The 19,560-nt window shown below is 42.1% G+C and overlaps 1 protein-coding gene across 9 annotated transcripts in view; it reads left to right on the plus strand.

Annotated features, from left to right (window-relative positions):
• The window catches only part of ARHGEF3 (Rho guanine nucleotide exchange factor 3), a 320,183-nt gene that overhangs the window by 286,383 nt on the left and 14,240 nt on the right, over nt 1–19,560 (plus strand). For all 9 annotated transcript variants that reach the window (XM_047691555.1, XM_047691585.1, XM_047691574.1 and 6 more), the window contains 5 exons: nt 5,228–5,398; nt 8,338–8,400; nt 10,748–10,844; nt 11,050–11,126; nt 16,575–16,832. In XM_047691555.1, the coding sequence (XP_047547511.1) occupies nt 5,228–5,398; nt 8,338–8,400; nt 10,748–10,844; nt 11,050–11,126; nt 16,575–16,832 (666 nt within the window). The remainder of the gene's footprint in view (nt 1–5,227; nt 5,399–8,337; nt 8,401–10,747; nt 10,845–11,049; nt 11,127–16,574; nt 16,833–19,560) is intronic.

Below are 19,560 nucleotides of genomic sequence, written 5' to 3' on the forward strand. Positions count from 1 at the left end.
TGCGCAGTTGTACTGAGGAGCGGTAGAGGTGTTGGCCATGGTGTATGGTCTTGAGTACCTGTCCATGGGTTGGGCCTGGTTGGCTATGAGCTGTCCTCAGGGCTAGCCAGCTGCGGGCCTCACACCTGATCAGCATTCTTTATGCATTTTTGGGATTCTTCTTTTCAGCATCCTTCCCCTTTCCAAGTAGAGTTAAAAATAAAACATTTCTTTTAATCCAGCCTAACTAAAGGGGTGAATCTGAAATTTGATTGGTCAAAGAGCCACTCAGTCATTGTTCCTAAAAAATAAGTAAATGCTCTCCCTCTCCATAACTGGCCTTAAACCCTTAGAAGGCTGCAGCCCATGTCACTGAAACCTCACCTCACTGCATGATTGGCATATAGGTAGCAGGTGTACAGCCCTCATTCTGGAGGGCTTTGGAACAAAATAGATCTAGTTTTGAATCCTGCCTGAGCAAGTGCCTTCACCTCTCTGAGCCTCAGTTTCCTCATGAGTAAAGTGGGAATAAACACCCCCCACCCCCCTCCCCACCGACCCCTGCGGGTGGTTGTGAGGATCAGAGAATTCATCAGAAGTGCTAAGCGTGGGCAGGCACATAAAGGCCTCTCTCTGATGTGTGTGGTGAACTTTGCCCAGTCCCTTCACCCTTTGTTCCCAAGCCCAGTACTCACTAAGAAAACACAAACAAGGAATTCTTAACAATAGAGCTCACCTAGTATAGCTCACCTCTCTCTTTTTCCCCCCCAAAATGCAGCAGAAAAATATCTCCAGTTCTCTGGGAAATTAATTTCTCAAGAAATACATAGAAATAGTCTTGATCATAGGGGAAGGGAGGACAAAAATGAAACAAGATGAAACCAGAGAAGGGGGACAAACCATAAGAGACTCTTAATCTCTGGAAACAAACTGAGGGTTGCTGGAGGGGAGGGGGGTTTGGAGGGATGGGTTGTTGGGTGATGGTTACTGGGAAGGGTATGTGCTATGGTGAGTGCTGTGAATTTTGTAGGACTGATGAATTACAGAGCCATACCCCCAAAACAATACATTACATGTTAATTTAAAAAAAAATTTTTTTTAAGTAGAAAGAGAGAAGAGTCAACATTGTTAAGTGGCTCTTGGTCTCCATATTCAAAATAAATTTAAAGCTATTTTTGGAAGAAGGGAATTACCCTTTCCCGAACATCTTTGGTGCACCAGGCTTCACATACATTATCTTATTTTAATCTGCAGACTCTAGTGACCAAAAAAGTCACTATGTGAGGGCGTTATTACTCTGTTGGTTGTCATCAAGTTTAAAATAACCAATGACTTTTGTCATTTCTACTGTCACAAAATAAACTTTATGCTCCTTAAAAAAAAGATATGTTCAGACTTACATTCCAAATATGAAACTGAAGTCAAGGTGTACAGCTGACCCTTGAATAATGCAAGGGTTAGGGATACCACCACCCCCCACGCTCTGAGGAGAGATGAAGATCCATATATAACTTTTTTTTTAAGATTTTTATTTATTTATTTGACAGACAGAGATCACAAGTAGTCAGAGAGGCAAGCAGAGAGGTGGGGGGGGGGGGGGAAGCAGGCTCCCCGCCAAGCAGAGAGCCCGACTCAGGGCTCGATCCCAGGACTCTGGGATCATGACCTGAGCCAAAGGCAGAGGCTTAATCCACTGAGCCACCCAGGTGCCCCCATATATAACTTTTGACTCCCCCAAAAATTAACTACTAAATAACCTGCTGTTAACCAGAAGCCTTACCCATAACATAAACAGCCAACTAACACATCTTTTGTATAAGTATTACATACTGTATTCTTACAATAACATAACCTGGTAAAAAAAGAAAATGTTATTAAAAGCATAAGAGAAAATACATTTACAGTCCTGTGCTGTATTTATTGAAAAAAAAAAAATTTCGTGTAAGTGGACTCTCAGAGTTCAAAACCATGTTTTTTGAGGATCAGCTGTAGTGGTTTTCCCTATTAGATTAATGATATTATCTTGTTGATGAGAGTGTGGGTAAAGGTAATTCGCATACCTTTCTGGGGACAATAAAGTTTGAAACAGACTGTCTAGAGGTCAATTTGGCAAATTTGGCAATGCATGTCAAATGCTAACATGTAGATATTTCTTAGATCATGGAATTCTGCTTAAGGAATCTGCCTTATAAAAATAGCACAAATACATAAAGGATATTCACTGAAGCACTTTTTGTAATAGCCAGGCACTGGAAACTATTTTAATGTCCATCAGTGGGAGGTTGATTAAATCCATGTGGTCCATCTGGACCATGGGATACTAACTCTGCACTCATTAAAGAGAAAGAGATTTTGGGGTGATGGAAATATTTTGTAAGTACACAGAGGTGGTGTTTGCACAACATTGTGAATGTGCTGAAGACCACCAAATTGTTCACAAAAATGGTTAATTATGTTATGTGAAATTTACCCTTATAAATCATTTTTTTTGAAGAATGAGTCTTACGTGCTAATACGGAGAGACATACTGTTGAGTGAGGAGAGAAAACACTTTTCTGTGACTGTTGGCAGGCAAACGGCATTTAAAAGTTCTGGAAAGATCTAGAACAGGCTTAATAGTAGTTACTTTTGGAAAGTAGACAGGAGAGCAGGGGAATTTGTACTTAGTTTTATATACTTTTGTAATGTATAAAAAATGTTTATACTTTTATAATGTATGAAAATTTAAAGTTAGCATAAGTTACTTGAGAATTGGTGGTGGGGAGGGGGGAATTTGAAGTTGGTCAGGGGTTGAAACTGTTACCACGTGGGCGGTTGAGTCTCTCCAGTGAAAGTGGAAAATGTCTTTCATTTTGAATCTTATTTTTGTGTTTTCCTCTGGTTCTGCTCTTTAATTCCCACCCCGGCTGTAATCAGAACCAAAAACTGAGATCAGTGAGTAACCTGATGACTCACTTTGCTTGTTTTGACCTTTCCGTGCCTGTGGCTAATTGATTCTGAGTGCCGAGGATCTGCAGCATTAGTCTGGTCACTGTTTATAAGGGCCTATTTTCAAGAGATCACAAGGATTTGTGAGATATCATTAGTAAACCACGTATTTGGTGCAAGTTCTTTCTTGACCAGCATTGGGGGCTGGTCCAATGATCATGAGCTCACTGATGAGCCCAGGGGCTCTTGGAAGCCTGAGGAATTCAGGTTGCTACTTGCAAACAGCTAACTTCCTGCTTCAAGAGGGTTGTGATAATACCTTGAAGCCCCTTGGAGATTTCTTTTACATTTTTCATTTATTCATTTTCTCTTAAATTATAAAAATTTTATAAAATAAATATAAAATAAATATAAATAAATATAAAAGGTCACCTATCATGTCATCAGGCAAAAACAATAGAATTTTCTGGCATTCCTTTCATATCTTTGCTCGTGTCCTTTTTTTCATAACTAGAAACAGTATTCATATGCTGATTTTAGTTTTGATTTTAACTTACATAGGAGGGATTTTTAGCTGTTAAAGTGGTCTCAGAATTGTCCAATTGGCTAGATAATATACATCAAGCAGATGAATTATAACTTATTTAACAATAGCTCCCTTAAAATTTTCTTTGCTTTCTTAAATTTTATTGTTGAATCTCAAAATATTTGGAAGCTGCCTTAGAATATCTTAGTGATGACAGCTCAGATGTCACATGCAAAATCAGTTCTTCCCCTCAGGAAGTTTATAGGTCAGAGCAGGTGACCAATAAGTGTAATAAAATGTGATCAATGCTATATCAGAGATATGTACAAATTGCTCTGGGAAAGTGGTGAAGGTTTCTTAGAGAAGTTTGAGTTATATCCTGAGGACACTTAGGAGTTAGCCAGCTAGTAAATGAAAGAAAAGCTTCCCAGGAAAAGAAGAGGGCTTAAAGATAGTACAGAGGGATGGCAAAGCATGAGGCTTTTAGAAAGTGGCAGATTGCCTAGTAGGGCTGGAGAACAGAGGGCTCACAGGTGAGTGGCAGGAGGTGATTCTAGATATATAGATTGTGGTCAGATTACAAGAGGCCTTCTATGCCAAACTAAGGAGTTGGAACTTCTGAAGGCCATAGATATGTGGCCACAGCCATGTCTTACTAAATTAGAATGTGGTTTTGAGCACAACACCATCTTACTGCTTTGGCAAAGTTCCCAATAAGAGTGTTGAAATCTAGGTTGAAGGCTAAAGATGATGCACTTAGCTTTCTTCTGGATCATTTGTATTCGTCATGTGAAGGCCCTGTGATAGCATGTTTCAGCCACAAGAGTGGACTTCGGGTAGTCAGACCATCCCAAAGTCTACCAGAGCCTCTTTGGAAAAAAAGAAAATACCTTAGGGACAGGCATCATTTGCCGTCAAGATGGTATTTAATATACGTATTAGTTGGTACTTTTCAAATCGACAGAATCCCAACTGAGGTTAATGTAAACCCGGAAGGGGGAATGTACTGGCCCCTTAATCTAAGAGTGGCTCTTTCTGGCTTCATGCACAGTGGGATCCAGGGCCTTAAACAGTGTGGGTAAAGCTTGCTCCCTCCCTCCATCGGTCTCTCTCCCTCTGTCCTTCATGCTGTGTGTCCTTTTATTCTCCTTGAATACTAAATAGACTTATCCACATGACAAGAGAGAGCTGCCGCAAGAAATTCCTGCTTATTTTATCTCGAGTTCACAATACTAAAGGAGTAAAGACCCCTCCGCTCATTCTCCCATGAACCGCTTAGCACATTTTGGAAAATCAGGAGCCCATCCCTGAACGAGGGTGGAGGATGATTCTGACTGGTCAGGTCTGGGGCATCCCACCCAAACTGTGCACCAAGTGGGATACCCAAGGACAGCAGGCTTCTGTTCCTCCATGAAGGAGGAGAGTGGGAGGACAGGCCAGATGTAAAGGACATCCCCTGCTGTTAACCCTTGCTCTTCTGAAGAAGGGGGCTGTCCACTGGAAACAAGTGGATCCTGTGGCTTCTCTGAGAGCTGCCTTTGTGGCTGTTTCTGTGCTGTGTCCAGGTCTTACAGAACGGATACTCCCAGGACATGTGGGAACGCAGCCCCTTTGCCCAATTCCCTTAGCACGTAGGTGCAAGCAAATACCCCACTTCCCAAAAGGCCTTGTGGCATTGCCCTCTCTTTCTTGTGAGTATCTGATTTATGTTCTGTCAGTGACAGGAAGCTGCTGTAACGATCCACCCAAGTCCTGACACAGCCCCCGTGATGGTTTGTTTTTCTCATTGTTTAGCGTTCTATCAGCTTCCGCAGTGAGAGCCGTCCTGACATCCTCGCCCCCCGACCCTGGTCCAGAAATGCCGCCTCCTCAAGCACGAAGCGGAGAGACAGCAAGCTGTGGAGTGAGACCTTTGATGTGTGCGTCAATCAGATGCTTCCGTCCAAGGAAATCAAACGTCAGGAGGTAGGCTCGGGACCCAGGAGTTGGCCCTGTGTCTGGAACGAAGTGTGCTACAGGCGAGAGCCAAACTGTGTCTATACTACAAGCTCCCAGTCAGTTCTTCGTTGCATTTGTAGGAGGACAAACAGAGCTGTCATGCCTTGTAAGGAACTGAGAACCCAGCATCCAGCTGGGTGGGTGGCCCCTGCTTTAAAAAGAAACTAATGTGAAAATCTGAATTTACAAAGAAAATGAATCAGGAAGTGTCTATTTAGCATCTCGGAGCTCACAAAAATAATCACTTGAGTTATATTTTGATAGCAACTTCTGGAATATTTTAAAATAGTTGATGAAACTTTGACTCAGTTTTGTGGAGAACATATCTAGGGAATGCAGCTCATTTCATGACTTGTCAGTTTTCTGTATCAATAGCTCTAAATGACTACGGTCTTATTACCCTCTATAGAAACTTGTCAAATGCCAGGCTGTGCCAAAGCACATCTAGTGCATTATCTGGTGAAACCCTTGGAACATCTATTTTTGTGGAAAACCTGACATTGGCAAAAGGAATACTTGACAAGTTTCTAGGTTTGGGCTCAGCAATTCCCTTCTAGGAATCTGTCTTCCAGACACACTTAACACAGAAGAAAAGATAAATATGTAAGCTTATTCATCACACTAATGCTTGTAGTGCTTGTGTATAGTGCTGGAAAGAGCCTGAACTTCTATTGCCAGGAACTGGCTGAATAATGAATATCTATTAGATACACATGGAATACAATGTAGCAATAGCAAGAGGGGCTGATAGGCATGTATGGCTTAAGTGGGTGAGGCAAGGCACAAAATAGGGTATATTATGTCCTTTTACCATCTATGTGAAAGAACAAAGAAAAATGAATATATGTGTGTAGGTGCACATATTTGCTTGTAGAATCAAAATGTATTTCTAGAAGGATTTGCAAGGAACTGGTAATATTGTTGCTTCCTGGGAAGGAACTGGGTGGCTAGATAGAGGTAAGAAAGAAAATTGTCACCATGTGCCCCTTTGTGCACTATAAATTTTGATCTGTGTTAATGCATTACCTATTTAAAAGAAATAATAAAGCATTTTAAAATAATACACACACTGAAAAAAAATCTGTGAAGAAATATGGTGAAACCCTAACAATAGTTAATAAGATGGTATTATGGGTACATTAAAATTTTCCACTTTGTGCTTTCTTGTGTTTTTCCAAGTGCTAACTGATTGCATATAACTAGTGTGATCTGGCAGTGGGAGGGAAGGAAAGAGGGAGGGACTGGTTCTGCAGATTGGGAGATTATTAAGCTACAGTGAATACAAGTTCACCCATCTAGAAAGTTACAGAGCTGCAATTTGAACCCAGGTCCTGCCCTACTCCAGAGCCCATGGTCTTCATGGTGACACTGTGCTGCCCCACAATAGACATCTGACGGTGATGTTTCCCAGTATGGGGTTCTATGGTTTTCCTTTCCTGGGGACCACATTTGGTCAGTTGGACCATTAGACCTATTCAAGTAAACTCTAGTAAAACAGATGTACAAGGAAATCTGAGGAAGGTCTAAGTAAAGTCTAGTCAGTGTATTGAGCCAATCCATTTCCTGGTTTTGATAACGTTCTATAGTTCTGGAAGGTGAGTAGAAGGGGCAGAGGACCTTGCTGTTCTATGTTTACAACTTCTCCTGTGAGTATGTAATTATTTCATAATAAAAGGTTCAACGGGGCGCGTGGGTGGTTTAGTCATGGGGTGTCTGCCTTCGGCTCGGGTCATGATCCCAGGGTCCTGGGACTGAGACCCGCATCAGGCTCCCTGCTCAGTGGGGAGTCTGCTTCTCCCTCTCCCACTCCCCCTGCTTATGTTCCCTCTCTCGGTTTCTCTCTCTGTGTCAAATAAAAGGGAAAAAAAACAAATGAGTGAATGAATGAATGATTAGTTCAACAAAATAGAACGCCAGGTGAGCATGATATGGAGGCTTTACTGGGCCTGGGGAGGACTTACCATGCACTGGCCTCCAGCACGGTGTTCTGCCTCCATCTGCATTACCTGAGAGCAAACTCCTTGTCTTATACTCCATCCACCCCCGAGATGGAAGGTGCTCTCCGGCCTGCTCACTTCTTCCCTTTAGTCTGAAAGAAATGTAGGAGTCCCCAAACCATCACTACTATTAAAGGACTAAACATAGAGGCCTTTAACAATATTTGCCAACAGTTTAGACTCCCAGATGAAAGAGTGAAAGAGTATTCTGCACATCATGGCTCTTAAATTATGATGGTTTAATAGAGCCAAATTAGAAACGGTCCATTTACACACTCTTACACACAGCTGGCACCTATAATTTTATTTATTGTACTGTGTAGGGCCGAGAAGTAATTTAGAATGAATTAACTTCACCAGACATTTAGAGTGATAAAATATTGGATTCTTCCTGCAATTCCAGCCTCAAGACAAGTGGCTGATAAGAATAAAGCTTTCTGCTAAGATTCACCTTCTGTTGAGTAGAACAAAGACAAATTGTGATGGCCCAATTCATAATACTGCCACGACCATCACTGAGAACAGACCTGAAATCATTTGTGATGGTTGCTGCACACATGAGAGACCCAGACTCCCACTGTCATTATTTTGCCTAAAATACTTCCCTCTTGTTTGGCTGCACCCAAGTTCTGTAACATGAAAGATGACTTACTGGGTTGGAAACATATGTGGAACCCCTTTCTCCCATAAATTGGTGAGTATGTTATACAGAAGTTTTGCAAAATTCTTCCTTTATAGGTTTTAGCTACTTAGACACATTTGCTGCAGGTTAATTTAACTTCTTAAAGAATCCTTTAAAAATGCTTAAGAAATGAGTAGATCTGGGACTTTGAGCAACAGAACCAGCACTGTTTGAATTTGGGCTCATAAGTGGAGTGTTCAGTGAACGTGTTCTGTCTTTGCTTGCAGGCAATCTTTGAGCTTTCCCAAGGAGAAGAAGACTTGATAGAGGACTTGAAATTGGCAAAAAAGGTGAATTTGAAACCAGTGGTCATTTGGGCCACCTTCTTTTTTCTTTTTTTTTCCTCATGAGTAATTTCACAATTTTGAGATTATGCCTTATGAGCATTCTTTTTATGACCGAGACAGGTCATCAACAATTGAGAAGAATCTGCACAAACCAAGTAGTGGGGAAATGGCTCAACACAAGAAGGTTCTCAAAAAACAAAACAAAACAAAACAAAAAAACAAGAAGGTTCTCTAGACCTGGTAGCTGCGGGGCTTCTCCTGTGCATGTCTCTAATGCACCTCAAAGGATACTTGAGTTTAGTCAGGAAGTGTTCATAGAGAGTGGCCTGGCTTTCCCTATATTTCATTGTCTCTCCTAGAGAGCCTCCTAACCCATGGGAGAGAGCGTGCAGACATCTGAAACAGGAATGGTGTCTTAGAAATAAAGTCACTTGAATCTCCTAAGTAGAGAAAGTGGTCAAGCGAGGCAACTGCATACTATCATGTGACGTGCGGTCTTTTATATAGAACTTGTGTTTTAATCACACTGTGTGCAGGAAGGGAGAAGAAACCCATGCTTTGTAACCTGTGCTGTCTGGACAATAAACTTTTTCCTCAAAACCTTTCCGTCCCAGTGACCCCACCCCCTCACCCCCCAAAGGCTGAAATCCAGACCTCTTCATCTGATATTCGCAGCCCCCTTTAAAGAATCACAAGGTTTGGGACGCCTGAGTGGCTCAGTCAGTAAGCATCTGCCTTCGGCTCAGGTCATGATCCCAGGGTCCTGGGATCGAATCCTGCGTTGGACTCCCTGCTCAGAGGGAAGCCTACTTCCTCCTCTCCCACTCCCCCTGCTTATGTTCCCTCTCTTACTGTCTCTCTTTCTGTCAAATAAATAAATAAAATCTTAAAAAAAAAAAAAAGAATTAGAAGGTTGGAAAGAGTCCTTAGTCCCTTCTTTCAAGTGTCCTTAGTCCAGATTCCTGCTGATATGAAGTCCTGTCTGTAGCAGTCCCAGGAGATGGCCATCCGCACTTTGCTTGGACACAGCCAAGAAACTGAGTTTTTAGACAGGGCTGGAGGAGGAGGAAGATGGAGATGACAAAAAGGCATTTAACTCTGTAAGACATCTTGCTGTGCATTTGTTCAGCTCCTCCTTCCTGTATCAAGATTCCCCAAAGCTGAGCACCGTAAGGATGTTTTACTGCCATCCTTTTGCTTACGGTGGTTCTACCCTCTTGGAAACCCTTCCTTTCCTTCAACCGTCCATATCCAGCTGTCCTCCAGGAACTAGCTCAGATCTCAGTTCATTCTGCACCAGCACTTATGCCTCCTTCTCCATCCCAGGCATGCCAGCCAGACAGCTCTTCTTAAATCTCCTTGGACCACTACAACTGTAATTCTCTCACCTCTAAGCAGTTGTAATTGGATCAGTTTTTGCTGCTATGTGACATCCCTTGTGTTTTTAGTCTTGAGATTTTAAAAACGTATATATCTAATTATCCACGTGTTTTTCTTATTTCCCGATTAGCTTTATAAATCTACGTGGAGGCAGGGACTGTGCCCTCTGAGTCTTTGTACTCTATTACCAGCGACCTGGGTATAATTGTGTGTTCTTGTACAAGTATCATTAATAGGCGCGCCTGGGTGCCTCAGTCGTTAAGTGTCTGCCTTCGGCTCTGGTCATGATCCCAGGGCGCTGGGATCGAGTCCCACATTGAACCCCCTGCTCAGCGGAAGCCTGCCTCTCACTCTCTCACTCCCCCTGCTTGTGTTCTCTCACTCACTGTCTCTCTGTCTCTGTCAAATAAATAAAATCTTTTTTAAAAATTACCGTTAATAAGAGAAGATAAAATTGACAGAGATTTTGGTCTTTTGGCTTTGGAACAGTCATAAAGGATGCAATCACTTTTCTTTTTCCTTTCTTCCTTTACTTAGTTTAAATATGGACTCATTGAAAAAGAACCTACTAGTAACAAATGCTGTATAAATTTGGAGTTTTTCAAGCTACAAGATCTCCAATACGTTAAATTTTAAAACGTTAAATTTTAAAACATTATACAACTCAGATCAGCTCTGTACTTAGGATTTGTGCCCTTGCCTAGATGTATGATATACTAGAATAAAAAAGCTTTTTAAAAAATCTGCTTTGGTTTATCAACAACCACAAACAGCTCAAGGCAATCCTGGATTCTCATCTGGTCTGGCCACACCCATCTGCTGTCTCTGCAATGTTCTGGAAGAAGTTGCTGGAGAGAGCCAAATATTTTGTTATAATGTGGGGCCTCACAGACACCGACGCCATTTACATTAACCACTTGCTTCTACGGATCTTAAATGTTTGCTTCTGTCTCTTGCCCTTCTTGTACAGGCCTATCATGACCCCATGCTGAAACTCTCCATAATGACAGAACAAGAGTTGAATCAAATCTTTGGAACACTGGACTCTCTCATTCCTCTACACGAAGGTATAATTTTGTTCCCAGGATGAGTCATGACTTGTAGCCTTAATTGAGTTGTCCTACAACAAGTCATGATTATGTAATAATGTGATTAACCCACAATCTACTTCCAGTCTTGTTCATATTTGAATGCCTAACAAAATAAGCATTCTGTTTTTGTTTTTTGGTTTTTTGTGTGTGTCTTTTTTTTTTTTTTTTTTTTTTTAACCAGAGCTTCTTAGTCAACTTCGAGATGCTCGGAAGCCTGATGGTTCCACCGAACATGTTGGTCCCATCCTCGTGGGCTGGGTAAGAAAAGTTCTCCAGTCTTTATTGAGAATAAATTTCAATAACGTAGATAGAGTTTCATTTTAGCTAGACTTTTTGTATTGGCAAATGTTGGCTTTATGTCAGAAACGGCAAATTCCTAGCAAAATTTATCATATTTAGGCTTTATCTCTGCAATGCATGGAAACAATTTTTTTTTTTCTTAACATAAATTTGCAGTATTTGAAGATAACATGACCTTTTTGCAATAAGATAAGTAAAGGCACAAATGATTACCAGCTTTATATCAAATAAAGTAAAACTAGTTTATATTCAATTGAGGCCAATTACTAATAATATAATTATTATCATTTCTATTCCAGTAAATATTCACAGATATATTCTTATCCATATCACCAAAAAAAAAAAAGGTGCTTTTATTCAGGCTCCAAAAAGCTCTCGTGGTAAAATGTAGTTTCATACACAAGGTAATACTAAATGCTATTAATGTTTAGCTTATATCTGATTCTGAGTAACTTCATAGGAAGGCTTGGTATTGTGCTGACCTTCCTCCCAAATAACCCATTCCCTTTCCTAATTAAACAAAGAAATCAGCTGGGACCTTAGATTAGGGGTTCTAAATTTATGGTCTTGGGGCTGAATTTGTGTTTCGTTGGGTACATAATGTGGTTGTTCATTCATTTAATGTACTTTATTTTTTTTTAAGATTTTATTTATTTATTTGACAAAGACAGAGAGATCACAAGTAGGCAGAGAGGCAGACAGAGAAAGAGAGGGAAGCAGGCTCCCTGCTGAGCAGAGAGCCAGATGCAGGGCTCTATCCCAGGACCCTGAGATCATGACCTGAGCCAAAGGTAGAGGCTTTAACCCACTGAGCCACCCAGGCGCCCCCATTTAATGTACTTTAGACCAGGCATGAATTTCCTATTTTGCTGCAGTCCCCACCATTCCCTATTACTACTCCTCTCTTTCCTTCAAGTCCTTGAGTGTACCTCCCCAGCTCCAGGTGGTATTCATTTGTTAGGCAGATTACTTTGATGACCTCTTCCAGGTAGGATTAGCTCTCTCATCTCTCTGATCCACACAGTCTTCCAGAAAAACAGGCAGGAAATACCAGAACAGGCAGCATTAGAGTCATTCCACTGTTTGCGGAATGTTGTGAAGGTCATAAATCCTACTATCACCATGTGAGTTCTCTTGATCCAGTTACATCTGTAGTTATATTTTAACCTTCCTGTGTTTTGATGTTGCTCTCTTATCCTAACTTCTGTTTTCGATTATAGCCTCGATCAAGAAAGTTTGAGGGTTTCATGCCTTAGATAGCTTTAATTTAGAAGTCACTTTTAGCACTGAGGCCGACATACCCCAAGGGCGTCCAAAAGGCAAGCAATGTTCTAAGATGAATAATTTAGAAAATGTGACTTAATATTTCAGGAGAGATCATTCGTCTTATATTTTTGACTTTCATTTTATTATAAGATGTGGTAGATGTTTTAACTTCTTTAACCTTCAAAGAAATTTCTCTAAAGAGAGCCTGCCAGCTGGAGAGAGGGAAGGTGTAATGAGAAGAGAGATTCTGCCTCAGTTTTCTTAAACCTCCTAAGGCTGTGGGCTGCTTTGATGGGCATGGGGGGCCAGTGAGGCCACACTCCAGAATTAGCATGATGCCTGCTCTGTTGTTGACGAGATAGCGATGTAGAATGACATGTTTCCTTAGGCATCATATACACATTGTCAGTTCACACCAGACGCAGAAGAGGAGGCATTTGCCTTTTCGTTAATATTTTTATGAAATAAATGTTTGCTGCTTTTATTAGGAAATTGGCTTGATCTGGGGGTGGCTTTTGCAGGCCTTTTCTGTACATACCCAGAGGAAATGTGACCACTTCCACTGCTATCTGAACCCTTCACACATCAAATGGGGACTTAAAGCTTGAAAAGCAGCCTAAAATTAAACAACTGGCCCATTGTGACCAGACCTCATGAGAAACGGCCCTTATTTATCAGGCCTGACGAGCTGTTAAATGTTTTCCCACTTTTAACTGCAGATGTGCCCACGCGAGTGGGAACTGTAAACCAAGGGGTACATCTGTTTGAGTTCTGGTCTTTTTAACAGAACAAAATAAACATCTGAGGGGACTTTGAATGAGAAAAGTCAGAGCCCATTCAACCCATGAAAAATTGATTTATTCGCTGTTCCTCCTCCCAAACCCCTCCCAGGAAAAAAAAGGTGGGGGGAAAAAGCCCTTTTAACAAGGAGCCTCCCAAGCAGGACAGGCCTGGCCAGTCCTTTTGACCTTAGAATGAATCAATTCCTTGTACTTTGAAGGCCTGAAGCAGAGTGGTGGTTTCCTCAGGGTGCCTCCCTGGTCACTGAGGGTGCATCTCCCCACGGGTAGGCCTGATCCCATACACTTCCCCTGTTGGGTAGAAACAACTTACCAAGCGACTTCTCTTCATGCTAACGTTTTTTCAGTAATAAATTTATATAATTTAATTTATATAATTTAATAAATTTAAATAATTTACAAGCTCTCCAGGCAGCCAGTTCTCATGTTAATTTGGGTTCTAATTAAATTTTTATTCTATAGAGAGAGGCCGGGTACATGGAAGCAAAAAAAAAAAAAAATGGATTTGTTCTGTCGCTTTTCACAAGCTTAGGGAGATAGAAAGAATTTCTAAAGCAAGTGAAAGAGCTTCCTTTATAAATTCTTGATGGTCTATTTAAAGAGATGTCAAGGAGTTCAGAGCTTTGGGGGGAGGGTGGGGGAAGAACATTCAGCCGACCGGTTTTGTCTCTAGCTGAGCAAGTAGTTTTGCTTCTCTAAACCACAATTTCTTCAGTAAAAATATCCTAGGGATAAATAATAACAAAAAAATATTTTTTTACTAATTATACTTTTGCTTTAATAGCTGTCCTTACAGATTCTTACCCAGAAGCCAAGCTCTTACACTTTTTGTCTGCCTTATCTCATTAAAAGATAGGAGGAGGGGCGCCTGGGTGGCTCAGTGGGTTAAGCCGCTGCCTTCGGCTCAGGTCATGATCTCAGAGTCTTGGGATCGAGCCCCGCATCGGGCTCTCTGCTCAGCAGGGAGCCTGCTTCCTCCTCTCTCTGCCTGCCTCTCTGCCTGCTTGTGATCTCTCTCTGTCAGATAAATAAATAAAATCTTTAAAAAAAAAAAAAAAGATAGGAGGAAAGTAGTATATGCATTTTTAAGTGGAGAAATTGAGGCTCAGATGGGTCACCTGGCTAGTTACTGTCCAGGTTAGGCTTTGAGTGTGACTGTCCCTGGTTCCAGAGTCTGCCTGCTAAACCACTGTGGTATCACCTCTCACACTTTATGTAAGCGAATGTGTGTGTATTTGGGAACAAAGATGTATACATTCTTTCTTTCAAGTTATCGCTTGTGGCCCTTTCTAGCCAGTGGGGTTGAACCAGATAGCCTTCAGGTCATGCCCAGGAAATGAGCACCCTGTCAGGTGTGAACAGGACCAGAGCTGGATTGGGTTGCCATGGCAGTGGGGGCGGCAGGATCAGAGAGTGATGGCCCATTGGACGGTGGGTGGCAGTGTGGTCAGAGTTCCTCACTGGTTTGCATCTGATAGTTACTGCTGATTTGTTTCTCCATAATGAAAACATTGGGCATTTCCAGGTCTTTTTAAAAAGCGAGGAAGTGGAAATGAAATTAAGAGGACCTGAAGCTCTTTTTAATTAACTCTGAAAGTCTAAATTACAAGCCACAATACCACATCTAGGGTGTGTGTGTGTGTGTGTGTGTGTGTGTGTGTAGCAATTATCATTACTTTCAAATGTAAGGTTGAGGAAAGAATTTCTGCAGCTCTTTTTAACACAAATAAAAGGGTTTTTTTAAATGACACATAAGGAAGGTAGACATTTCCAAAGAATGTTAAACTTGACAGTGAATTTAAACATTACTTCCTTGGTATCTTTTTTTTTTAAGATTTTATTTATTTATTTGACAGAGAGAGAGATCACAAGTAGGCAGAGAAGCAGGCAGAGAGAGAGAGGGGGAAGCGGGCTCCCCACTGAGCAGAGAGCCCAGCTCGGGGCTCAATCCCAGGACCCTGGGATCACGACCTGAGCCTAAGGCAGAGGCTTTAACCCACTGAGCCACCCACGTGCTCCCCGTCCCCCTTTTTTTTTTTTTTTGGTTTCAGTTGCTGAGAAAATAATTTCAATAAGAGGTAGAAAAGAAGCACCAGAAATGTTTACACTTTGACGCATTGTTCGGATGTTGCCACAATTTATTTCTAAGCCATGTTCGCAGGCCATCAAATGTTACCTAATCTGGACACCTTAAACATCCATTTATTTGTTCATTCGGAATATAAACTTTGAATGTCTGTGGATGGCAGGCCCAATGAAATGTATTGAGGATGCAGAACTTAGGAAGGAGTGGAAAAGGGAGATGAACCGCCTTCCTACTGGGGACGTCAACTCTTTGTTTGCACAAAGTGACTGATGGGACATGTCAGGGAAATTAGTATTTTGCTGGAAGGAAGATAGTGGAGTTGAAGCGTTCCAAAGTCTTTAGGCTTAAATGTTCTTTGTACGGTGTTGTGATGTCAACCATGAGGTATAGACAGGAATCCAGCTTAAAAGATTTTTCTAAATGCTTCCTGCATCTATTTTTTTACTAATTATACTTTTGCTCTTACTTCTTGGCATTCTTTACGGCTGGCCCACCTTGGAATCAGGTCACCTTCAGCTAACAACATAGACATGCTCGCACCAGGCCACGCAAATGGCTGGGGCACAAAGTCCGACTCCTTGCTTTCTTTTTATACCCCTAAGTCCTCCAGATGAGTTTCTTATGAATAATTTTAAAAGAAGTCCTGTTTGTTTGTTTTTAAAGAAAGGAAGCTTTCCCCTCACCGGACACCTTTGGAAGTGCAGGAAAATTTTGAGCTGTATGCGTGTGCGGTTTTTCTGGTTCTTTTGTTCCAACTTAGATTGCCAGAAATGCAAACAAATTATGATGGGGTCTTAACAATCAAGAAAGTAAATGTAGGGGCGCCTGGGTGGCTCAGTCAGTTAAGCACCTGCCTTCGGCTCAGGTCATGATATCAGGGTTTTGGGATCGAGCCCCGAGTCAGGCTCTCTGCTCAGCGGGGAGCCTGCTTCCCTTCCTCTCTCTCTCTGCCTTCCTCTCTGCCTACTTTTGATCTCTGTCTGTCAAATAAAAAAAATAAAATCTTAAAAAAAATGTAAATGTACAGCTAAGAAAGTAACTTCACGCAAGTAAGCCAAAGCCTATAAACTGTTCATTGCCTGTGATTTTGGAAGATTGCCCTTGTCTGCCTCGTCCAGCCGTGCAGATAAAGGAACGTTGGCCAGGCCTGGAGACCAGCAGGGTTTTTTTCAGGCTACACAAGTGATACTCGCGTGTAGCTTCAGAGCACAGTTAGCTCCACACTCCAACCGTGTTTTGATGTTCCTTTCTTAGCTGCCTTGTCTCAGCTCCTACGACAGCTATTGCAGCAATCAAGTGGCCGCGAAAGCGCTGCTGGACCACAAAAAACAAGACCACCGAGTCCAGGATTTCCTACAGCGATGCTTAGAATCCCCCTTTAGCCGCAAGCTGGATCTCTGGAATTTTCTCGATATTCCAAGGAGCCGTCTAGTGAAATACCCTCTTCTTCTTCGAGAAATCTTGAGGCACACACCAAATGATAATCCAGATCAGCAGCACCTGGAAGAAGCTGTAAGTTCACCTGTTTCTTTCTGTCTTTACCTTGTTTTCTCCCTTGTGTCTAGGAAGTTGGGTGTGTCGTGAATGAAGGGTCTCTGGGCACACAGCACCCAGGGGTCTTGGCTTCCATGCATGGTGCTGCTATCAGTCAGTCGTGTTTTAATTTTGCAGTTCACTCCTTCTCTCTCTGCCTCACTCCCCCAACCCATAAAATGCAGTGTTTATGTGAAATACACCCTAAGGTCGCTTTGATTTCTCAAAGTTCTTGATTCTGTGTAGCTGACTCTGTAATCTGTAATTATAATTCATAATAAACTATAATCTGTTTGTTCACAGTGGCTGTGAGGGTTAAGATCTCTGGGGATTTTGAATTGAGTATCTTTGTTTAGTTAGCAAATGGGAGTTGCCTCTTACCTTAGCGCCTGTGAGCCCATTTGTGACGTCGACACCCATTTCAGAACCAGCTCTCCTCAGCCACTGACTGCAGTGAGGGACCGACCTAGTCAAACCTCCTGCTCACCAGAAAATGTTCATTAAGTATGAAGAGAGATTCTTTCCAACAGCAATAGAAGACCAGGAGAAATGGATCTGTCTCATGAGAATATTGTGAATATTGTGAATAGGGAGTGTTCTGTCCAGAGAGCTTGGTTCTAATTGGGGTACTCTGTGGGACAGAGCAGAGGCGATGGCAGGCCAGGAGGAGCCAGTGGCCTGAACAAAGCTATGGAGGAATGACAGGACAGGAAATGCCTGGGGAATACCCTGGGTCAGTCTGCCCAGGGTTGAGGACATTCTGAGGAAGCAGCAGGAGAGAAGGCAGAGGATGGGGGTTCAGATATGGTTATAGAGGGTTTTTTTTTTTTAATTCAAGAGAGAAGGTGAACATGCATGCGCAAGAGGGAGAGAGCACAAAGCAGGGTGACAGGCAGAGGGAGAAGCAGACTCCCTGCTGAGCAGGAAGCCTGATACAGGGTTCCATCCTGGGACTTAGGATTATGACCTGAGCCAAAGGCAGACCCTCAATTGACTGAGCCATGCAGGTGCCCCTATAGAGAGGGTTTTAAATATCAATTTGAGATGTTTTTCCTTTGTTGTGCTTTGTTCTTTTGTTTGTTGTTTTCTAAGTAACTGGGATACAGGGTTCAAATCCCAGCTCCGTTGCTGATAAGCTGTGAAACCTTGGACACATTACTCTCCTTGTTTGTAGGACAGGGGACTGAGGAGGGAAAGGACGAGGGCCAGGGAGGCAAGTTGAGAGGTTCCTGTAGTGGTCCAGACATGCAGTCATGGAAACCGCTGAGGGAGAAGTCGTGGGGATGGAGGCTTAGAGACCAGTTCAAGGGGCTTGTTCCCTGACTGCATCTGGAACAGAAAGAGGATATGCACAGGTGACTTGAGAATCAGAATCCATGAAACCTGTGAGCAGACTGCCTGTCTCCTCCTAGAGAGGGGCTTAATAATAATTAGTAGTAATCACAACAATGATAATTCTAACATTTGCTGACATTTCTTGAGTACCTAGGAAATCAGCTTTATGTAATCACTTTATAGGTTATGTATCTCACTTAATCCTTATAACAACTTATGAGATAGCTCTCCTTGTTAGGACCGTATTCCAGATGAGGCTTGGAGGGCTTCAATAACTTGCCTGGGTCCAGAGCCAGCACGTGATGAGGCTGATGTCAAATCTGTCAGCGTGGACTGCAAATCCTGGGCCTGTTCCACTTCTTTATGACCCTATACCATGGAGCTAAAAGCCTGGCTGCTTCTCTGAGCCCCTCTTGCCTGTGGAATTGCAGAAAGCTGTCCACCCCCAGACTTAGTGGAAAGGCCTCACGAGTGCAGTGCTGGGCCAGGTGCCGCCTTGTAGGGATAGAGAAGATGGAGAGATGCTCTTGATTGAATGCAAACACACACAGACCAGGTCCCCAGTCCAGCACAGATAGGGGACACAGGCACCACGGATGAGGCCCATCCCACTTCATCGGCTCTGTTTTTAACTACCGGAAAGCATGCAAGAATGTTGCTTCCTCTCCATATTTTCATCCCAGCAAGTGTGTGGTCTGCAGGAATGAAAACAATAGGGAGCTCAAGCTAGTCTAAATAATTACTTTTTTGAAGCACGTGAGGCTACTCTGAGTTTTGTTTTACTGTTAAGATTTCTCTTTTTAATATGCAGCATGAAAGAATAATGCTCTGTTTCTAAAATCACCCAGTAAGCTGAAGTTTGGATTTAAGAACAGATAAGAAGGTGGTTGTTTGCGATGTGAAAGGATGTATAGGTTTCCCTAGTGCATAAGATGTGACGTCACTTTTGAAAGCTGAATCTGCACCTACTCATTCAGGCAGATTTGTGTGTGAAGTGTGGCAGACCTACGTTTGAAAATGTCTGCAAAGCAGGTCTTCTAAGTGCCCATTTACACAATAGAGGCACAACAATGTTGGGGTTTTTTTCCCCCTTCTTTTCAAAATCCTCTGGGCATTAACCTAGATGGGCAGAAATATTTAGCCCCATTCTCTTGGGTACATTGTGAATGCTTGATAAACATAAAACCCATAGTACCGACGTAGCTTGAATTACATGTTCCCTGAATAGATTTTCCACTTATGAAAAGGGAAAAAAATCAGAGAACCTAAGTAAATTGCTTCTACACCAAGTGTCCAGTCCTATAATTAGATCTAAAAAAAAGGTCTTGCTTTTACTGCAGTGCATTAACTACCACATCTTTATTAGAATTTC

The sequence above is a fragment of the Lutra lutra genome, chromosome 1 (genome assembly GCF_902655055.1).
Source record: "Lutra lutra chromosome 1, mLutLut1.2, whole genome shotgun sequence".
NCBI classification, from domain to species: Eukaryota; Metazoa; Chordata; class Mammalia; order Carnivora; family Mustelidae; genus Lutra; species Lutra lutra.